General features: G+C 34.9%; 5 protein-coding genes and 1 pseudogene across 8 annotated transcripts in view; 3 read left to right on the top strand and 3 right to left on the bottom strand.

The window, feature by feature from the left end:
• LOC107686201 (olfactory receptor 1500-like) overlaps positions 1 to 695 on the top strand; it is a 4,047-nt gene extending 3,352 nt beyond the window's left edge. The window contains exon 2 of the mRNA XM_016483110.1: positions 484 to 695. Coding sequence (XP_016338596.1) covers positions 484 to 695 — 212 coding nt within the window. The remainder of the gene's footprint in view (positions 1 to 483) is intronic.
• Positions 696 to 3,292: 2,597 nt separating this feature from the next.
• Positions 3,293 to 4,362, top strand: LOC107686200 (olfactory receptor 13C2-like; annotated as a pseudogene).
• Positions 4,363 to 4,598: 236 nt separating this feature from the next.
• Positions 4,599 to 5,707, top strand: or42a9 (odorant receptor, family 42, subfamily A, member 9). The gene is made up of 2 exons (XM_016483108.1): positions 4,599 to 4,608; positions 4,686 to 5,707. The coding sequence occupies exons 1-2, from the start codon at positions 4,599 to 4,601 to the stop codon at positions 5,705 to 5,707; spliced, it is 1,032 nt and encodes a 343-aa protein (XP_016338594.1).
• A 3,059-nt stretch (positions 5,708 to 8,766) lies between these two features.
• On the bottom strand, positions 8,767 to 9,436 carry coa4 (cytochrome c oxidase assembly factor 4 homolog). 4 transcript variants are annotated; one of them, XM_016483093.1, is made up of 2 exons: positions 9,346 to 9,436; positions 8,767 to 9,172 (listed from the first exon to the last, which is right to left on the bottom strand). In XM_016483093.1, exon 2 carries the CDS (start codon positions 9,169 to 9,171, stop codon positions 8,929 to 8,931), a length of 243 nt encoding a protein of 80 aa, XP_016338579.1. In that variant the 5' UTR covers position 9,172; positions 9,346 to 9,436; the 3' UTR covers positions 8,767 to 8,928. The 4 variants fall into 4 exon arrangements, with proteins under 4 accessions (XP_016338579.1, XP_016338580.1, XP_016338581.1 ...); XM_016483094.1 differs by having other exon boundaries at positions 8,767 to 9,178; positions 9,346 to 9,431; XM_016483095.1 differs by lacking the exon at positions 9,346 to 9,436 and adding an exon at positions 9,265 to 9,340.
• A 4,451-nt stretch (positions 9,437 to 13,887) lies between these two features.
• On the bottom strand, positions 13,888 to 14,871 carry LOC107686198 (olfactory receptor 10A4-like). The gene has a single exon (XM_016483107.1). It carries the CDS (start codon positions 14,854 to 14,856, stop codon positions 13,888 to 13,890), a length of 969 nt encoding a protein of 322 aa, XP_016338593.1. The 5' UTR covers positions 14,857 to 14,871.
• A 1,481-nt stretch (positions 14,872 to 16,352) lies between these two features.
• On the bottom strand, positions 16,353 to 16,957 carry LOC107686197 (olfactory receptor 1038-like). The gene is given in 2 exon segments (XM_016483106.1): positions 16,353 to 16,502; positions 16,505 to 16,957. Coding segments are annotated over 2 exon segments (603 nt in total).
• Between the last annotated feature and the right edge of the window lie 4,129 nt (positions 16,958 to 21,086).

The following is a 21,086-nucleotide window of genomic DNA, read 5'->3' as shown; positions in this document are numbered from 1 at the left end:
CGCATGCGCAAAGCCGACCTCATACGTCATTCCCCCCAGAACTGCTTCCATTTACAACAGTGAGCGCAAGCTAGATTCAAGTGATTATTAAGTTTTGAATATGGATATTTTTCTTACAAAAACGCATCGATTCGCTACAGAAGGCCTTTGTTCACCCCCCGGAGCCGTGTGAGACAAATTTTTGAATGGATGGGCGATTTTTATTTAAGTTCTTTTGGACTGAAGCAATGCAACACCAGCTGAGTGGCATTAAACAGCTTGAAAGATCAAAGACAATTTTTTATATAACTCCGACTGGATTCGTCTGAAAGAAGAAAGTCATATACATCTAGGATGCCTCGGGGGTGAGTAAAACGCAGCCTAATTTTCATTTTTGGGTGAACTAACCCTTTAAGATTGCTCATGGTGTTGACAGGATCAAAGCCATGAAAACCTGCACCTCACATTTCATGTTGGTGGCAATTTTTTATTTGCCATTTTTAGGTATTAATATTAAAGCTTTAGCAACATTTATCCATCCAAACGCCCGGATAATTAATAATTCCCTGACGCAGACAATACCACCTATGCTAAATCCCATCATATACACTCTAAAGACAGAGGAGGTCATGCAATCCATAAAAGAACTGTATAAACGCAACAAGGTGAACACTAGGCTACTACAGAGAAAAAGGTTAAATGCAAAGGGTTATTAAAAAAACAAGATTGATTTTGTTGAACTGTATTAAGGAATCTGTACTTGTGTGTTGACTATGAATATCCAATTCATATCCACATTCAACATTTAACAGAATTGACATACCTGTGTGTGCAGATGTTGTAGAAAATAATCTCACAATCTTCTCATATGTAATAAAAATAAATTACTCAAAATATTTATGAGGTCACTCAGTAATGAGTAATCGAATTACAATTTGCATTGTAATAAAGTTGTATTGTATTGTAATGAATGGCCAGTAATGGACTAAACTAAAGTAATAAATTACTTCATTTTATTTTCTTTGAAGTTTTTTTGAAGTGCAACAAGGCTTTCCATGTATGCTGATTTGATTATGGTTACATAAGGCAAGGCAAGGCAAGGCAAGTTTATTTATATAGCACATTTCATACACAATGGTAATTCAAAGTGCTTTACATAAAAGAAAAGAAAAACAAAATATCACAACAATAAAACTTTGAAAATGATAAAAAAATTGATTTAAGAGGTTTAAAATGAATTTAAAACGGTTAAGAATAGAAAACGATTATACATAAAATATAGTGCAATCAGTTCGGACATCGCACAGTGCTCATTCAATAAATGCACAGCTAAACAGATGAGTTTTGAGTCTGCATTTAAATGTGACTAATGTTTTAGCACATCTGATCTCTTCTGGAAGCTGATTCCAACTGCGGGCAGCATAATAACTAAAAGAGGACTCCCGTTGTTTTGTGTGAACCCTTGGTATAACTGTTAATTTCATCAATGCATTGGCAGAGGGAGTCAATGGGGCTGTAGTCATTTGGAGATAAGGCTAGGTAAATCTATAAGGACATAAGGATAATAAAAATGATTTACTCATCATATTGTGTCAAAGCACTTTTTTCATCTATGCTGTAGAACACAAAAAGTCACATTTGCCTCACAATTAATTTTCAATAAATTTTGAATGGAAAAAAGGCATTCATTCAATACAAATGACATGAAGACGAGTAATTATTAGTTATTTGCTAATGACAACATGTAAATATGCATATATGTATCTAATGAAGTAATTTCACTAATCACTTGTGACACAGAGTATGGCCCACAATGCCAAAGACAATACTATAGTATGTGACAATAGTAGAGGCAATAGTATAGTATGTGAAGTCAAATATACAGGAACTTCTACAGAAGCTGTTAAAAAAGGACACTGAGAATAAAAGAAGTACTGCAGTTTGATTAGGGGGGAAAAACTGATTCTAGTATGCCCTCTAGTGGCAAAAGCAAGTGTTGTGCTGGATGATGGATTGAGTTTAATTGTGATTTACTGTATACAATTATGTTTTGCCAGTCGATTGATGTGGCAACCATATTACATATACAAAAGCAAGTGTTGTGCTGGATGATGGATTGAGTTTAATTGTGACTTACTGTATACAATTATGTTTTGCCAGTCGATTGATGTGGCAACCATATTACATATATTTTTTTTAATATACATTTTTAATGGCTGTAAAGGGAGAAAGACACTGAATGGTGTAGTTACACTCATTAAGTCAATTAAGTCATACTTTTGACATTTCTAACCCATAATAACAACAAAGGCATTGTAACTAGGCCTGCCAAGATAGAACAAGATAGAAAAGGAGAGAAAAGCACTAAGAGTGTCTTAAAAGAAGTCCATATGACACTTATTGTAAATTCTGAAGCCACACAATACTGTTTGCCTTCTGCATATTCATTAGGTGCTGAAGGCAAGACATTACAGGCAAACACATTGTTTTTTTGTTTTTGTTTTTTTCATGCACTGATCCTTTTTGATATTTTGGGCTTTTCATAACATGCTGTTTGCTAGAGAAAAGAAACATCCAAAAGACATGTCTAGATGTTTATTTTAATGTACGTTATTTCTGTCTGTAGATTTCTGTTAAAATACATATCTTTAAAGGCCTTTTTCTCAAAAAGATTTTTTCCCTCATGCACTGAGCCAGAAATCTTACACACACCAAACTTTACAGCTTAGTTCCTATCTGTATATTCTGATGGCTTTTACAAAGGGGTTTGTTTATATATAATTTGCCTAATGTTACACCAAGTTTTATTCCTAAATAAACATGGTGAAATAATTTTTTGACAGTAAAACTATAAAAAAAATGTGAAAACCTTTAACAGTAATATGTCAACAAAATGTAATTTTGAATATTCAGATTTCTATTCTGGAAATGCATGCAAATTAATGCATATTTAACTAAATAATACCTCATTTTCATATTAAATATAACATTTCAGAAAACTTGTAATACAAACGATCTTTGCAATTCTTAATGTCCAATCAACATATGAAGTATGGTGATATTAATTCTATATATTATTTTCGTTTTTCACCCTATTCATCATGTTTAAATTTAGCCCAAGATATGAACCAAGAATAATGGTAGTGCAACCAGGACAAATACAGATACACTAACTATCTTTGACATTATTGTCAGTGCTGTGATTTGATTGGCCAGATGACAGCTCTATAGAGGTGTGCCATTGGTGGAGACTGTCACAGTCAGTGATAGGCTGAAGGGATTGACAACCCTTCATTCAGTATATAATGCATTAGGGAAAGCCTGCAGGCCGGGCAAACCTCCCTAAGACCTTACTGTGAGTATATCCTATTAATTATTCATTAACGTTGTTATTATTATATAAAATTTCAACCTTTTTGCATTCTGCTTTTCTGCCCAGACAGGATGAAAAAAAGATGATTCAAGAGGTTACTGGAAGCAGGAATATTTCCTTCCTGTCTGCTGGATTCTCTGGTATACCTCACATGAGATACTATTATATATTCCTGTTTATTGCTTACTTTATTTCTTTTCTGGGAAATTCCTGCCTTATGTTTGTTATCATTACGGACCGAAATCTTCAAACTCCTAAATATATCACTGTCTTTAATTTATCACTGACAGACATTTGTGAGAGTATCACTGAAATCCCTCAGCAACTGGGTGCATTTTTGTTTGGGAGTCAGTTGATCCCGTATGGATTGTGCTCGTGTGATATGCTCTCCAATATGTTATTTGTTTCAGTGCATTCAACTCTCACTATCCTGTCTTTTGACAGATTAGTAGTCATTTGTTTACCACTGAGGTATCATATGATTGTGACTCACAGATCAATGCTTGTTATAACTGGTGCTTCATGGACACTAGTACTAATGCAAGCAATCATCTGCAGACTTTCTTTTTGCAGAACTAGTGTCATAATCATTCATTTCTGTGATCGCAGGTCAAATTTCCCAAGCTGTGTCAGCATGAGTGTTCTGTTTCAGGTGATCATCATGTTTCCAGTTTTTTTGTATCATCTTTTCATATATATGCATAGCTGTAATATCATTCATAACACCACAGGACCGTCAAAGAACCACAAAGACATGTACTGCTCATTTAATAGTAGTGGATGCATTTTATGTGCCCATCTGCCTAACATATGTCTTTTGGGTCCTTTTAAGCACCAGCACTACAATAATTATTCTTTCTCTGACCTCTGTGCTTCCTTTGATGCTTAACCTCTACACTTTAATGACAAAGGAGTTTATGGCATCTGGGAAAAGGCTTATCAAAAAAAAGAATCATGTTTTTATCTACAATACCAACCGTGTTCCAGTTATAATGATAGTAGCTGTGTGATTTTTGTATGGAATTCTTTAAAATAATTTTAGAATTACTAAATGTGAAACTTTGTGTTACTTGAAGCATGAACTGTAAATGCAGGATCTTTAATCTTGTGCCAGTCTATTTGTATGTTTACATTTCATGTGAACTAAATATAAAAGTCCTTACCATATTCCTTTGTATTGTAATGTTTAGACACACTGTATTGTATTTATTCAGAATAACTGTTTAGGAAGGCTGAGAGGTATGCCATGAATCATAGTGCCAAGCAATATTGACAAATACACTGAAATCATGAGATTATTGTGTGCATATCTAAAAACAGTTCTTTATCACAGGTAACACAACACTCCAGACAACGGCCAGCTTGAATTCAGTGCAGTCAAACTCCTCTGCAAATGTGACCTTTGTGCGTCCTGCAACATTCTTCATCAGTGGATTTTCTAATTTCCCACATGCAAAATACTACTATGTGTTCTTGTGTTTTGTATATGCTGTGACCCTTTTGGGGAATTCATTTATCATGTGTACCATTTATTTGGCCCGCAGACTTCACACAGCCAAATACATTGCAGTCTTTAATCTGGCCCTTTCTGATCTGTGTGGAAGCTCAGCTTTGATTCCAAAACTCATAGACATGTTTTTATTTGAGCACCAGCTCATTTCATATGAAGCGTGCTTGATGAATATGTTTTTTGTGTTTAATTTTATGAACGTTCAGTCTTTGACGCTACTCGCTTTGGCTTATGACAGACTGGTTGCTATTTGTTTTCCTCTACGGTATCATGCCATTATTACCAAAAAATCCATGTCACTCCTTATAGGCAGTATGTGGATGTTTTCCATGCTTTTATTTGCTGTACTTGTGGGATTAGTCAACAGACTCTCTTTTTGTAGATCTACTGTGGTCGATAGCTATTTCTGTGATCACGGCCCTGTCATCAGCCTGTCCTGTAACAGTAATTCCATAAATTACCTCATGGCATATATTTTATTTGGTCTCCTAATTTGCCTGCCGGTGATAGTGATAACCCTCTCATATTGTTGCATTGCTGCGGCATTGCTCAAGATTGCTCATGGTGCTGATCGCATCAAAGCCATGAAAACTTGCACCTCACATCTTGTGTTAGTGGCAGTTTTTTATCTCCCAATTTTAAGTGTAAATGTTAAATCCATCTCAACATCTATTGATCAAAACTCCCGGATAATTAACAATTCCCTGACGCAAATAATACCACCTATGCTGAATCCCATTATATACACTCTAAAGACAGAGGAGGTCATGCAGTCCATAAAAGAACTGTACAAACAACGCAAGGTGAACACTATTACAGAAAGAAATGTGAAACAGAGAATATAAATATAGGCGCTTGTCCTTTCAAATTTTGTCCTTAACGTTTTTGTTTAATGATTGTATGAAAGAAACTTCACGTCCTTTGTTGCATATAAATATCAAACAAGCTACAGTATATACTTTAATTATAATTGATCATTTAACAAATGTCCACTTGAACAGGATTGGCTGGTTTATTATAAAATAATTGTACTAATTCCTCACAGTGCTCAAATAAAAATAAAAAAAATGCGTAGATTTTGTGTGGCTCTTTTGTTGTAATTTCCACTGATACCACCAAGGAAATAGTTGATTCCATAATTTGAATTTAAATTAAATTTCAAGGCCGCTTCAAAAATGGCAGTCTAAATTTAAATAACATTTGAATGAAAAAACAACAAAGAAACTAAAAAATAATATATTAAAGTGTAAACATTTATATTAAAAAGTGTAAACGTTTGTCAAAGCAAGTAAGAAAAGCCATTCAACTAGCCATTCAGCCCTCAAGTGCCATTTAGAGAAGCAAGGTAAAAACTGCATAACAATTAATTGTAAATCTTTTAAAAATTTTGTTTACATCAGTGGCTTCTGGTGACTTTTGATCTCCTTAAGATTAAAAAAATCAACATGTTTGTGCTGTAATCTTGTGTGGAATGTAGTTTTAGAAGAGTAGTCAAAGAGCCACAAAGAAATGTGTAGGAGCCATTAGGTTATTAATGTTGTTGCTCAATGTTTTCATTATGGGTGCTTCTCAAATGAAAGGCTGCATCCTACTAAGGCTGTGTAAGTCAACTGCCACGTCATCGAATGTCACAGCCTTCGTTTCGCATCCTTAATTCAGCTGAATTTGAAGGATGCATGGGATGTATCCTTTGCGACCTTCAATCACCCCCAATCCTATTCATGAAAGTACTGAGATTGTCTGAATTTATTATGAAGTGTAAGACAAAAATATTGTTTTCGGACATGAACATTTTGGTTAACACTAAATTGCCAATAGCCTAATGTAATCCACTGGGAGATTGTAGACGGCTGTGATTCATTGTATTGCATTAATAGAAAGCCAAATAATATCAATTAAAATTTTTCCAAAATGAAGTTTTATTAGTATTTTCATATACTGCCTTATTCTAGCCTTTAATATCCAGGAGGACTCTAGCCTACAGGCCTCCGAAAGGCTGAAAGAGGGAGGACGCAGCCTTCTTTTTGAGAAGCACCCTATATGTCACTATATTTCTGTACTCCTCCTGCAGTGATTGAATTGCATCTGTTTTGGCATTTCCTGTAGGCAGCTATCTTAAACAGGATGTGATGTGGCAGTTGGTAGTTGACCCACACTGCTTACTTTGAATCACAGTTTGTCTTTAAGTTTCCACTTTATCTTTTGTTCCAATAAATACAAACTTGCTCAAACAGGTTTGTAGTGTCCCACACTGAAGTGGCTACAGAGTAAAGCAAGCCATTGCATTTAATCAAAAAACTCCCAAGAAGAGGGATGCAGGCATGTGGTAGGCCCAATCAAGGCCTACATTTGAAATGAACAGGCCTTCAGTGGATCAACAGCTTTCAAAGGATTCTGCAATTCATCCAATTTGTGAGTAACCATGGGTGAATTTATTTTCAAGTGCTGCTGTTGAGAATTTTGCCTTTGACCAAAGATATGAGCATGATGCAAGAAGCTAATGCTAATGTACATATTGTGGCCTGTTGATCCTATGGCTATCTGGACACTTGACTGTCTTTGTTTGCGTCAAGCATGGCTGATGAAGATGAAAATGTTGAACAAAGCATTGCCCCGCTCAGTTCTCTACGTAGGGGAAATCTTGCTGTGTGCACATGAAGGATGAATGAAATGGAAGCATCGCTTGTTGATGGTGTTGATGTAGAATCAATTAATAAATAAAAGTGTGGAAGCATTTTATATGGCACTTGGAGAATTTAAGACTGCTCATAAGTTGCAGGAACAACTACCTGATGAAATTCAGGGAAAATTAGCGTATTGACTGGTTTGAGCCTAAAATGGCAACATCTGAGAAATTTATGAGTGAATGGTAGATGTGGAAAAAGGTACGAAAGGATCCACAAACACTTATTGAGCCAAACAATAGTGCTTTGAATGTGTCCAAAAAGTCACAAGTCTCGCAGTTTTCACAGTTCATCAGTATCATCAATGAGGATAAAACAAAAAACGAGAATAGTAGGGACAGACTTTAGTATCTGGAACAATTCACTTCTGGCCAGTCAAAGGAGCTTGCGAAGGGTAGGAATAGATGGATAGGAAGGGTTATGCTGGAGCTAAGAAGCTCCTGAAACTTCATTTTGGTGATGAAGTGAAGATCAACAGTGCTTCGAGAACGCTCTGAGCTGGAGTAATATCAGGGCTGATGATAGAACTAAACTTTTGTTTAGTTTTAATTGGTAATTTTAGAAAGGTCCAGTTGAACAGGATTAGCTGGACTGATGTGTGAAATAATTTCTCAGGTTTGATTCGAATTTTAACACAGTGCTCAAATAAAAACATTTGCCTTTTTCACTGAAACCAAAAATGGACGGTTGTTAACGCTGCCAAGCTCCAGCAAATACCATGAATAAAATAGATCATGGCGATCTTAAACTCTTGAAAACATACAGTACTGTAGCTTTATGTAACGAGATTAAATTCATGATTATATAAAAGGGGAGGAATAAATATAAATGCTGAAAAAAAAACTTTTAAAAATGGTCTGCTCGCATACTTAATTCTCTTAATTGTTTATAATAAATTACTTAACCTTTACAATTATTTAATTTTAGTGCTAAATGAAATGTTATGTAAGGATTCCATACATCCTATAAATATAATATAAAATATATCTTCTGTTTATGCGGATATAGCATATAGAGTGCAAGTAGGGCAAACTTCTCTAAAACCTAAGAGCAAGAACCCAGTGAAATGTATTTTATGAATGTTCAGCAAACCCATATTCAATTAATTATGATATTGTGATAAAAGTAATATATTTCAGTTTTTTTTTTCAAATTATGAGTTCATTTTTTTATTAACATGTACAAAGTCTGAGACTAAAGAAAACGCTTCTGTTTGCCTTTTTTATTCTGATTGTCCAATACATATTTACATTAAACATACATGAAAAATTTTCATGACATTTCTGTGCTTGACAGAAACTCTTGACTATGCCTTTTGTTAAGTAAATATTATGGATGTTTTATTGAGCAGCACTGTCTCAGAGGCCTCTGCATCAAGCAGATTATGTGGCGGAAGTCCTCTGCTTCAGGAGCTGCTCTTTGCGAGTGTTCTGGTTGGTGGTCATGCACTCCTTAAACTTCTGAACCTCAGTCTGACACTTCCTCCAGTCCTGATGCTCAGCCATACAGTCCTGCAGAGCATAGTGCAGCTCAGCACAGCCTGTCCTGGAGATCATCCCATCCACTGGATCATCCTCATCCTCACTCCTGCTCCGGTTGTGAGGGGATGGAGGAGTCGATGTCATCCTTATACTTTAAATTATAATTTGAAATGTGTTACAATACATGACGTTAGTATCTAAAAACAATACAAGTAAAAAGCTGTAAAAAAAACAAACCGCTGGTATGTATTCGATTGCCTTTCACGCTCGAGCCTGTGTAGCGCAACTCTTAAAGGTTTGATATTTAAATAAACTTGCCTTTGCAGTTTAAGATTTCAAGAGCTTCAGGAAGGTTTCATAACTTGTCTAGTCGGGAACATTTCATATCACGAACAGGAAATGTGTAACATTTTTAAGAGTCCGAGTCCATTCATTGCCGTAAGGGTGACAGTGGATGTAATTACACTTGTCACTCACTAGATGGTGGTGTTGTATCAGACAATTGCAATAGGCGGAAGCGCTTATTTGCTAAAGCCACGACCTCTAGTGAATTCAGTCGAGATATTTTTCTACATATTTCATATTTATGATTTATTATTGATTGTTGTCTTAAGTAGCATGTATTAGGTTGACTTTCTAAACAAATCAACCAGCGAACAGTTTAAACATTGTGACTACTGATTTTCATACAAGGGAAAAGAAGTGCAAATAGGTGAATTAAGATATCACTGACAAAGTGAATAATTTGTCTGTCTTATTAAAGCAGTTCTGAGACACAAACAAATCAAGTCTAGTCTGTGTGAATGATTTCTGCTCTAATTAGCCCCAGGCTGCTCTCATCTCATGAGGGTCAGGTTTAATGACCTTAGAAGAGACGCAATGTAAACACAACAATGTTCATCCCCTGAGCAAGTTAAGTGATCTTCCCAAAGTCAAAAACACTTCATAATACTTTCAGAACTTACATAAAAAAGAAAAAAAAAAAGAGAGAGACAAAGCCCCCGATCATTAACAAGAAGATTTATTTCGTTTGTAGGATCTGGAATTTAAAGGGTTTACTGAGGTCATGCTAAATTTGGTATTTATTTGTTCATTAACAAACATCATTTTCATCAGCTGGAGATGAGCTCATCTCTTATGATGATTATGGAAATATTGAGAGATGGCTGCAGCAATGTATTGCGAGATTAAAATCAGATGTGAATATTAATGAGATGTTCCATCAAATGTATTAATTGCATCATCGTCTGCCACCTGGACTTTGCTTTGATAGAAGCTCCAGGTAGACAGCAAACTAACAACCGGCTTCAATATCAGTGAAAACCTTCAAATATATTTTGTTTATATCTGCTTTTGCCCCACGATTGCTGATGAAATTGGTGTTTGTTTAAGTGGCATCCACATTTCCACATTCAACACACGTAATAGGCCAAAGTAATAATTCACAAAAACAGACCTAGACATATTTAATACATAATGAGCAAAATGTGATGTATAATGTATAAAAAACAATCAAATAAAAATACCTAAATGTAGGAAAAAAACAAAAGAAAAAAAAAGAAAGAAAAAAAGTGCCGTTTGTGTAAGGCTCAATATTTGGAATGAAATAGATACTATATGCCACACAGCATGTACTTCAAAAGTAAGTGCGTGTTCCTTATTGTACATTAATGATGCACTGTTATCAAAGAACATAGTTTCTATTAGCCATGATGCACAGGGAAAGTACTGTTCACTAGCTAGTTATAAGGCTTGCTACTGTGTCCAGATTTTCCTAACATAATAAATACATTGATTGTTTACAGATTTGCAAACATTTTAATTTCTGCGAGCACAATCAAAAAAATCAATCCCAAAGTAGATGTTAAAGGGTTTAGTCCTTTGCTTCAGGAACTGCTCTTTGGGAGTGAAATTTCTGAACCTTAGTCTGAAATAAGTGTGTGTGTGTGTGTGTGTGTGTGTGTGTGTACCTACTTAACAATATATTTTGGGGACAAATGTGTACCCAAAAGTGAGCTAAACCTGACAAAATCTCCAAAAAATGCAGAATGTTTTCTGTAAGGGGTAGGTTTAGGTGTAGGGTTGGTGTAGGGCAATATAATATGCAGTTTGTGCAGTATAAAAACCATTATGCCTATGGAATGTGTGTGCATGTATGTGTTAGTGGGAGAGAGAGACTGGATACAATTGCAATAAATAATAATTAAGTGTCCAAATCCCAAGTAATTTTTTAATTATTATTATTTTTTTAAGAATGGCAATGGTTACTGTCAACTGTTTGGTTACAAGCATTCTTCAAAATATTGTCTCTTGTATTCAACAGAGGAAAGAAACTAATATAGGTTTGGAACAAATAGAGGGTGAATAAATTATGACACAATTTTCATTTTTAGGTGAACTATCCCTTTAATTAGCTTTGATAACACATAATCAGGACTTCATTCATTTCAGTTTCCACTGTATAAGTGATTTGGGCTGACCAGAGGCTCTTGGATTCACCAAATGCCTCAATTTTGAGTTGACAAAGCTTTTGCAAGATGAGCTAATGCTTCCAATCTGCCACTGGTCAGACAAACCATTAACTGAAATACCATTGTTTGGACTTAGAAATGTAAAATTTAGAATAAAACGCAGACATATTATTGGACACCTACTGTGTAGGATCCAATGGACCTTAGAGGAGACACAATGCAAACACGACATTGTTCGTCCTCAGAGCGAGTTAACTGATCTTCCCAAACTCAAATTACACTCTCAGAACTTAAATGGGAGTGAGAGGCCCCAGTCATTAACAGGAAGAGGATCTGGAATTTAAGAGGTCAACTGAGGTCACCATAGATTTAGTTTTTATTTGTTCATTCACAGTGATTATTTTCATCAGATCAAGATGAGCTCATCTCCTATAGGCCTAACGATTATTAAAATATTAAGAGATGGATGCAGCGATGTATGGCGAGATTAAAATCAGATATGAATATTAATCAGATTTTGCACTAAATGTATCAAGTGCATCATCGTCTGCCACCTGGATTTTGCTTTGAAGCTTCAGTTAGACAGCAAACTGACAACAGCCTTCAGTATGTGAAAACTTTCAAATATCTTGTTGGGAAGCTGCTTTTGCCTCGTGTCAAGACAAACACTTGCATTTCATAATAGACCAAAGTAATAATTTACAAAACCAAACAAATAAACAAGCAAAAAGGAGATGCATAAAGTATAAACAAATCTAATAAATACTCAAGTGCTGGCAAAAAAGCAGTGGTGTTTGTGTAAGGCTCAATGCAGGTGTATTTGGAATGAAATACTAGCATACTACACAGTATGCTGACTATTTCTGAATATTAGTGTGTGAAATATTGTGCATTATTGTCATGAATTTAATTTCATGAATAAGTTCTATAAATCATTTGTATTATTATTATTATTATTATATAGCTTCAAGTGATGAAATTAAATGAATGATTGCATGAAGGACAGGGAAAAGTAAATACATCATTGAAAAAAACAATACACCTTTACAGTGGTTTAATTGCTTCAGAAGCTGCTTTTTGTGAGTGTTCTGGTAGGTGGTTGTGCACTCCTTAAACTTCTAAACCTCAGTCTGACAATTTCCTATATAATTGTGTGTGTGGTCCTGGTATTTCCTATATTATGGGGTCCAAATGTCCCCACAAGGATAGTAGTATCAGAAAATTTTGACTTTGCGGGGACATTTTTTTAGTCCCCATGAGGAAACAAGCTTATAAGTCATACAGAATGATCTTTTTTGAAAAAGATTTTGGTGAGGAGTAGGTAGATAGAAAATACAGTTTGTACAGTATAAACATCATTACGTCTATGGAATGTCCCCATAAAACATGAAAACCCAGTGTGTGTGTGTGTGTGTCCAAATCCCAAATAAAAGTTTTTTTTTCTTCACGCTTGAGTCTTTAGCAAAACTACTATTTTTAGTATTACAATAAACCTACATTTGCAGTTTATGAAGCTGTAAGAACTTGTCTAGCCATGTCATTTCATTCTCATGGACAGGAAACGCATGATAAAAAGTAAAAAGGCAAGTGTAGTTACAACTGTCACCCATTAGATTGCAGGGTTAAGGCTAGAAGGGATACATACGGTGCTACTGGGCATGCGCACATCAATACAGGCAGCGTAATTTTTGTCACACTGTACAACAATAATTACTATTTTTGCATTATTGTATGGGGTAGGTTTATGGTTGGGGTAGGTGTAGACGTTAATAAAACACAATCTAATAGGTAGAAAATTAAATTTATTGTTAGCTTGCTGTTTTAGCTGTATCCCTTCTAGCCACAACCAGATTGCAGTGTTATAAAACACAATAGCAATGGACTGAAGTGCTTGTATTTCCAAAGCCACTGTGTTTCTATGGTGAATTTAGTCTTTTCTACATCATACTTATGTTTTTATATTAGATTGTGCTCTTAAGGAGTATTTATTAACTTTATTATTCAGACAAATACTCATTTTATATTCAATTTTTATTATTTGTGTTTTGCCTCAGAGAATGGCCATTTCTGTTGGAAACCTCTGTTACAGCTTGTTAACGGTGTACATGGTAGCTGGCTTTAAAGACATTATTTATTTTTTATTAGGCCTATTAGTTTTTTAATGGTAACTGGTCACCCAGCTGATGACCAGCTTAGACCTTATTAGAAAATGTTAGTATTTACAAGATAACTGCAGAGCAAATGTAGATTTGGAGATTTTATTGAAAAACAATAATATGAACACAAAATAATTTTGTCACATGTAATATTGAAGCATCACAGAAAGCCTCCAAGTTAACATTATAAATAATCTCAGCACATTACACTTGAACCACAGTTATGTTGTACATTAATTTTTTGAAGTTTTTAGAGGATGAACAGACAGTCTCTGGGTTAACAATGAATGAATCCTGCTTCGAATCTCTTTAGTTTTCAGTGAGTAGAGGATGGGATTCACACAGGGTGTGATGAGGGATGACAAAGACAAGCTCACCAGACCTACACTTGGGTTCCAAATAATTCCAAAAAATGTAAAACAGAAGATGATTACAATAGGAATGAAGAAAAGGGCCACTAATATGAGGTGCTCTGTGCACGTGGCCAGCGCCTTAAAACGGCTCTGATTACTTTTCATTCTGAATACAGCAGTCAGTATACCCATGTAGGTCAAAAAAATGAAAATCAAAGGTACAGTAATAAAGAGTATAGTTAATGCAGTGACAAAATTCCACTGGGTTGTCGTGTCACCACAAGCAAGTACTAAAACAGGAGCATAATCGCAAAAATAGCTGTGGACCTCAAGAGAGCCACAAAAGGACAGGGTTGGGATGGATGTAACAGCATAGAGAGCTATAACAAAACAAAACAACCAAACTGCACTGATTATATAAGTCATTCTGGTGTTTGTGTTAATAGAGTCCTGTCTTAAAGGGAGACAGATTGCAACGAACCTGTCATAAGAGAGAATACATAAGGAAAATGGTTCGAGGGATAAAAAAGTATAGTAAGTGTACATTTGCACAAGGCACAGTTTGAATGGCACAAAATTGTCTAGAACAATGTAAGTCTTGATCATGCCAGGCACAAGAGAGGTGCTGAGAACAATATCAACCAAAGCCAGATTACCAACGGCCATGAACTTTGGGACATGAAGACGGTGGTCATAGAAAATGATGGAAATCAGAAAGACATTGCATATGACTGTGATCACATAAAGCACAGTGAGGAACATGACATAGATATTACTGTAAGGCATTGAACTCAATGCAACAATGTAAAATCCTGCAGGCTGAATAATGGAGTTGTTGCCGTTTTGCATGGCCGTCCTTTTTTTACGACCCAGCTTCCTTGCAGCGTGCTTTGCTTTTAGTGGGCGAGAAACCAAATACCTGCGAGAAACAGTCACAAACAGCCTGTGCTTTACAAATCACCTTTAACACCTGTGTTATTTGAGGTCATAAGCCCTTATGATAATCTACCAGAAATATACCAGTGAAAATCTACATTTAACATATTACAGTTATTGTATAAATGATCATTAACACATACATGAAAGCGTTTGTGAATAACAAACCACAGTTTTTGTTTCTGCTTCACAGTTCTGAATCACTGTGAATCCTGATTGTGAACTTGGGAACATTTTGGGCAATATATTGGCCAATTTTTCCTCCAGAGGTGTCATTAAACTGGAAAGAATCTCTGCTTCTAAATAGTCTTTAGAGAAAAGACATTCATTAGCACTTTTTACTTAATCAGTGTGAGATTAATCATGGTGTAACTAATCGCTTTAAGTGTCACTAATTAGTCTGTTTATTTTTGTTCATTTTTGTAACAACAATAAAAACGCCCAGAGGGAGGTGCAAAGGTGGCATTATGAAAAAATGGCAAAATCATATAACTAAAAAACTTCAAATTTTAAAGAGAAAAGCTTTAAACTCTAGAAACAACCCACTGCTTTATTTTATGGCATTGGCATTGCATATGTAACCGTATACATATTTAACTTTAAAATTCTATAGAATATAGGACAATCCTGCATGATTCAGAAGATATATGTGACCCTGAAGCACAAAACCAGTCATAAGTAGCACGGATGTATTTGTAGCAATAGGCAACAATACATTGTATGGGTCAAAATTATAGATTTTTCTTTTGAGCCAAAAATCATTATATTAAGTAAAGATCATGTTCCATGAAGATATTTTGTAAATTTCCTACTGTAAATATATCAAAACTTAATTTTTGATTAGTAATATTGCTAAGAACTTCTTTTGAACAACTAAGGCGTTTAAGGCATTTTAACAGCGTTAAAGGCATTTTCACATGTGATGTGAAAATGCTTCTGATGACCCTCAGATTCCAGATTTTCAAATAGTTTTATCTCAGCCAAATATTGTCTGATCCTAACAAACCATACACATAATAGCATAATTCCAACAACAATCCTGAAACATATTGCTTTCTTTCTTTCAATAATATAGATATCGAGCTGTTGGTGTAATTTCTGAGTAGTTTACATTAGGTCTGGATTTCTGTCACGGCTCGCTACTGTGAGGAGCATGGAGCGAGGAACGAGGAGACGCAGAGTCAAATTCAGTCTTTAATAACATCCAAGGAAACAGGAGAACACACGTAGCAAGGGTTGACATCAACAACTCCAGACAAGGGAGAACAGAACGGGCTAGAACTCAAATAGGGCAGATAATGAGGGGCGGGCAGACAGGTGAGGAGGATAACTAATAACTAGGAACACCTGGAACAAATGGAACTAAATGGGGACAGGAACAGGAAGGACCAAATAAGGACAAACAGGAACTAAATGGGAACATACACGTGACGCATATCACTACAAGCGAGTACTAAAACAGGAGCGTAATCGCAAAAATAGCTGTGGACCTCAAGAGAGCCACAAAAGGACAGGGTTGGGATGGATGTAACAGCATAGAGAGCTATAACAATTATCAAAAGAACCAAACAGCACGGATTATAGAAGTCATTCTGGTGTTTGTGTTTATAGACTCTTGTCTTAAAGGGAAACAGATCGCAATGAACCTGCCATAAGCGAGAATACATAAGGAAAATGGTTCAAGGAATAAAAAAGTATAATAAGTGTACATTTGCACAAGGCACAGTTTGAATGGCACAAAATTGTCTAGAACAATGCAAGTCTTGATCATGCTAGGCATAAGAGAGGTGCCGAGAAAAAGATCAACCAAAGCCAGATTACCAACGGCCATGAACTTTGGGACATGCAGACAGTGGTCATAGAAAATGATGGAGATCAGAAAGACATTGAATATAATTGTGATCACATAAAGCACAGTGAGGAACATGACATAGATATTACTGTAAGGCATTGAACTCAATGCATCAATGTAAAATCCTGCAGGCTGAATGATGGAGTTGCTGCCATTTTGCATGGCCGTCCTTTTTTTACGACCCAGCTTCCTTGCAGCGTGCTTTGCTTTTAGTGGGTGAAAAAACAAATACCTGCGAGAAACGGTCAGAAATTGAAAGGGAAATGAAATAAAATAACTACCATATAAATAAAATAACTAGCATTATAAAATATAGGACAAATCCTGCATGCTTTTTGTAGGAGATGCCAGATGTGCAAGTGATAGGGGAGAGAAAAGAGAATGACTTACAATAACACTGCATTTCAATGAAGTGTGAATACAAATGACAGAACTTGATTGACTGAGGTGTTAAATTGGAATCCATCCTACAATTCTTTCTTTTTAGAGATATTAAGCTGTTGCTGTAATTTTGGAGTCATTTGCAGTTTTTTTTAATTGCTTACACACGATTTCTGAGACTGTGGCTGCTTTTCTCTAAACTCTACACACAAAACTACAAAACGTGCACAACATATAAAACATTACGAATCACTTGCAAAAGCAAACACTTCTTTCAGAATTATTTTAATGCTTATAAAAATGTTTTTTTGCATAGTAACTCTAGCACACACAAACATCAAATGATTAGCTATATATACACCAAACTACAAACGTAAAACAGTACTATCTTGTGTCGTTTGCTTGTTTAATGTGCAGTGGAGTTTGTCATAGCCCTCACATGTGTGCAAAATACACTGTATATACAGTATGTAAATCTGTATGCACAACTGATGAACTGGACTGATTCAGCACTGAACTAACTTGAGCTGTATTATGACACTCTTGGCTTGTTAGAGCTGCTTTACAGCTGAATATGAGTTTGTTATTACTGCTTTGAAACAATCCGTTATAGGAATAAAGGTAACTTGACATGACTTGGTAGTGGGTGTACTATTCTGGCGGCAATATTTGCATCACATGCACTGTATGTCGACCCTTGTGTACGCAAAATCCCCCCCAAAAAACCAAAGTATACTTTGCTTAAAGTTTTTTCATACTATGGAAGTCAATGGATACCATCTACTGGCTACCAACATTCTTCAAAATATCTTCTCTTGTATTCAGCAGAGGAAAGAAACTCATAGGTTTGGAACAAATAGAGGGTGAGTAAATGATGATAGAATTTTCATTTTCATTCAATTTTGTGTTGACACAGCTTCTCCAGTTGAATCAATGTTTCCAACCTGCCACTGGTCAGACAAACAGTTAACAGAATGACCATTGTTTGGACTTAGAAATGTAAAGTTTAGAACAAAATGCAGCTGTCTCCTTGTAAATGGACAACTGTATACATACTGTATAAAGAAACTGTAATCCTAAGGGAAAACAGGCTCAAAAACAACCTAATGACTCCCCTGAACAACCTAATTCTCTCTAAATTAAGACAACTTTTGTCTAGTCTGTGTGAATGATTTCTGCTCTAATTAACCCCAGGCTGCTCTCACCTCATGAGGGTCAGAGTTAATGAACTTAGTGGAGACACAATGTAAACACAACATTGTTCGTCCTCAGAGTGAGTTAAATGATCTCCCTGAACTCAAAAACACATCATAATACTCTCGGAACTTAAATGAGAGATAGAGCCCCCAGTTATTAACAAGATCAGGATCTGGAATTTAAAAGATCAACTGAGGTCACCATGGATTTATTTATTTATTTGTTTGTTTGTTCATTAACAATGATCATTTTTATCAGATCAAGATGAGCTCATCTCCTATAATGATTATTGAAATATTGAGAGATGGCTGCAGTGATGTATGGCAAGATTAAAACCAGATGTGAATATTAATGAGATTTGGCATCAACTGTATCAAGTGCATCATTTTCTGCCACTCGGATTTTGCTTTGAAGCTTCAGTTGGACAGCAAACTGACACCAGCCTTCAGTATTTGTGAGAACCTTCAAATATCTTGTTGGGAAGCTGCTTTTGCCTCATGTTTGCTGATGAAATTAGTGTATGTTCAAGTGGCATCCACATTTCCAAATATGAAAGACAAACACACGCATTTCATAATGGACCAAAGTCAAATACAAACAAAAACAAACAAATAAACAAGCAAAATAAGATGTGTAAATTATAAACAAATCAAATAAAAAAATACTCAAGTGCAGGCAAAAAGCAGTGGTGTTTGTGTAAGGCTCAATGCAGGTGTATTTGTGTAGGCTCAATGTGCACTCCCTAAACTTCTGAACCTCATTCTAACACTTCCCTATACTGTAAATGTGTGTGTGTGGTCCTGGTATTTCCTATATTGGGGGGGTCCAAATGTCCCCACAAGGATAGTAATACCAGAAAATTTTGACCTTGCTGGGACTTGGAGGGTGTTGAGGGGTGGGTTTAGGTTAGGGTATCCCTAGTGAAACAAAAGTATACTTTATTGTATTTGTAATATATTACCTGTTATAATAGTACATTGCAAATATACTAACAAAAAATGTACTATCTTTAAATATATATATAAAGTATATTAAGATCATGCTTTTGTCTATTTTCAGAATACAACTTTTAACACACTTTAAAACAATTGTAATTTAGTATATTTTCTAAAAAATATATTTTACAAAAATATACTTGAATTGAAAGTTCTGTTTATTTTTTATAAGTATATTTATTTGCACTTTACTTAAATATATTTTATGAATATTTTTTAACTGTGTGCTGAAAATGATCATTGTAACAATGCATTGAAAGCATACTTTCAAAGTACATTATTAAATAACCTGAAGTTGTAGTATATTTGTAGTATTTTAAGTCACATTTTTGAGTAAATTTTAAGTTTACTTCTTCATGCTTGGAATTCACTTCATTACTTGGACATACATTGTTTTCAGAAAGTAATAACACAAATAAATACATTATAAAGTGTACAGTCAAGTAAACACTGTCTATATTGCATGGCCAAAAACTGAAGTTCACTCACTCTGCATTAATATTATATCATTGCATTATTATAACATATCATTATAAATTTTATGGAGAAATAAAGCTGAAAAACAACAACTGGCATTGATATCTGTATAAAGCTGCAGAAGTAGTTCCCCAGGAATCAGTTTTTAGTCTCTTTCAATATTGTTTGGAAGTGGAATGACATACAGTTTGTCTTTAGACCTAATAATTACACATTTACACTTGAGTGATTGAGGATGGACAGCAAATACATTATGAGACACTATATAAATGTTGAGGATATATTTAGCTGAACATCTCTAAAAAAAAATGTTCCTCCACGCAAGCTCTTTAGCTAAAACAATCTGTTTGTGGTGGATGCAGAAGATGCCCCATCCTCACACTCATAATTTCACAGAATGTTCCGTCACTTAACTGTACAACAGAACTGATCCTCTTATAAAGAGTCGTGTTATTAGGAATGATAAAGAACACTGCTCACTGAGTAATGTTTTTTTAATGCTGTTCACTTTATTTAAACAATTCCTTTTGATTTAACACCATTATATCAGGTTTCCCATTCAAACACGACTGCATCATGTTGAACAGACTTGAAACAACTTTTTTCTTTTAAATGTTTTTGGAGAAAATATGTTTGTATTGAGTATAGGGCTATAGGTTATTATAAATAATTAAAAGCTAATCAAATAAAACGTAAACAATAGTAAATATATTTACTATTTTTATATTTATATATATTTACTAATATTTACTATATTTCACTGGGGGAAAATATTAATTGAATTTACTAAATTTTTTTAAGGAAAGTGGTTGCAATCGATTTATTTTAGCTACATTTAAATAAACAAATTTAGTTGACTAATTTTCAACATTTTTTATTTAAATGTAGCTAAAATAAATTGTTTCAACATACCTTAAAACATTTTTTTAATCATTTTTTTTCAGTGTACATACGTCTTTCATATAAAGCCTTTTTTATGTAATAACTTTTACTTATGGCAAAATATATATTTTTAGTGTGTTTCCTAAAAAGATTCAAAAACCGCGCCCGTTATCTAGTCAGTCCCGTGACGTCAGCCCGTCCAATCACAGCTGAGCTGAGCTGAGCTCACTCAAAGAAGAGTCACGAAAAAGAACAGGTAAGCATTTCAAGCTTCTTTATTCCTTAAAAAAACTTTTGAACGTTTATGATTTATTGTCGTATCTTATTATTTGAAGATTAACCAGCTCGGCAACGCTAAT

Source organism: Sinocyclocheilus anshuiensis, unplaced genomic scaffold (genome assembly GCF_001515605.1).
Source record: "Sinocyclocheilus anshuiensis isolate Anshui unplaced genomic scaffold, SAMN03320099.WGS_v1.1 scaffold437, whole genome shotgun sequence".
Classification (NCBI taxonomy): domain Eukaryota; kingdom Metazoa; phylum Chordata; class Actinopteri; order Cypriniformes; family Cyprinidae; genus Sinocyclocheilus; species Sinocyclocheilus anshuiensis.
Note: the sequence above shows the minus strand (reverse complement) of the source record. Positions and strands in the feature narration are given on the sequence as shown.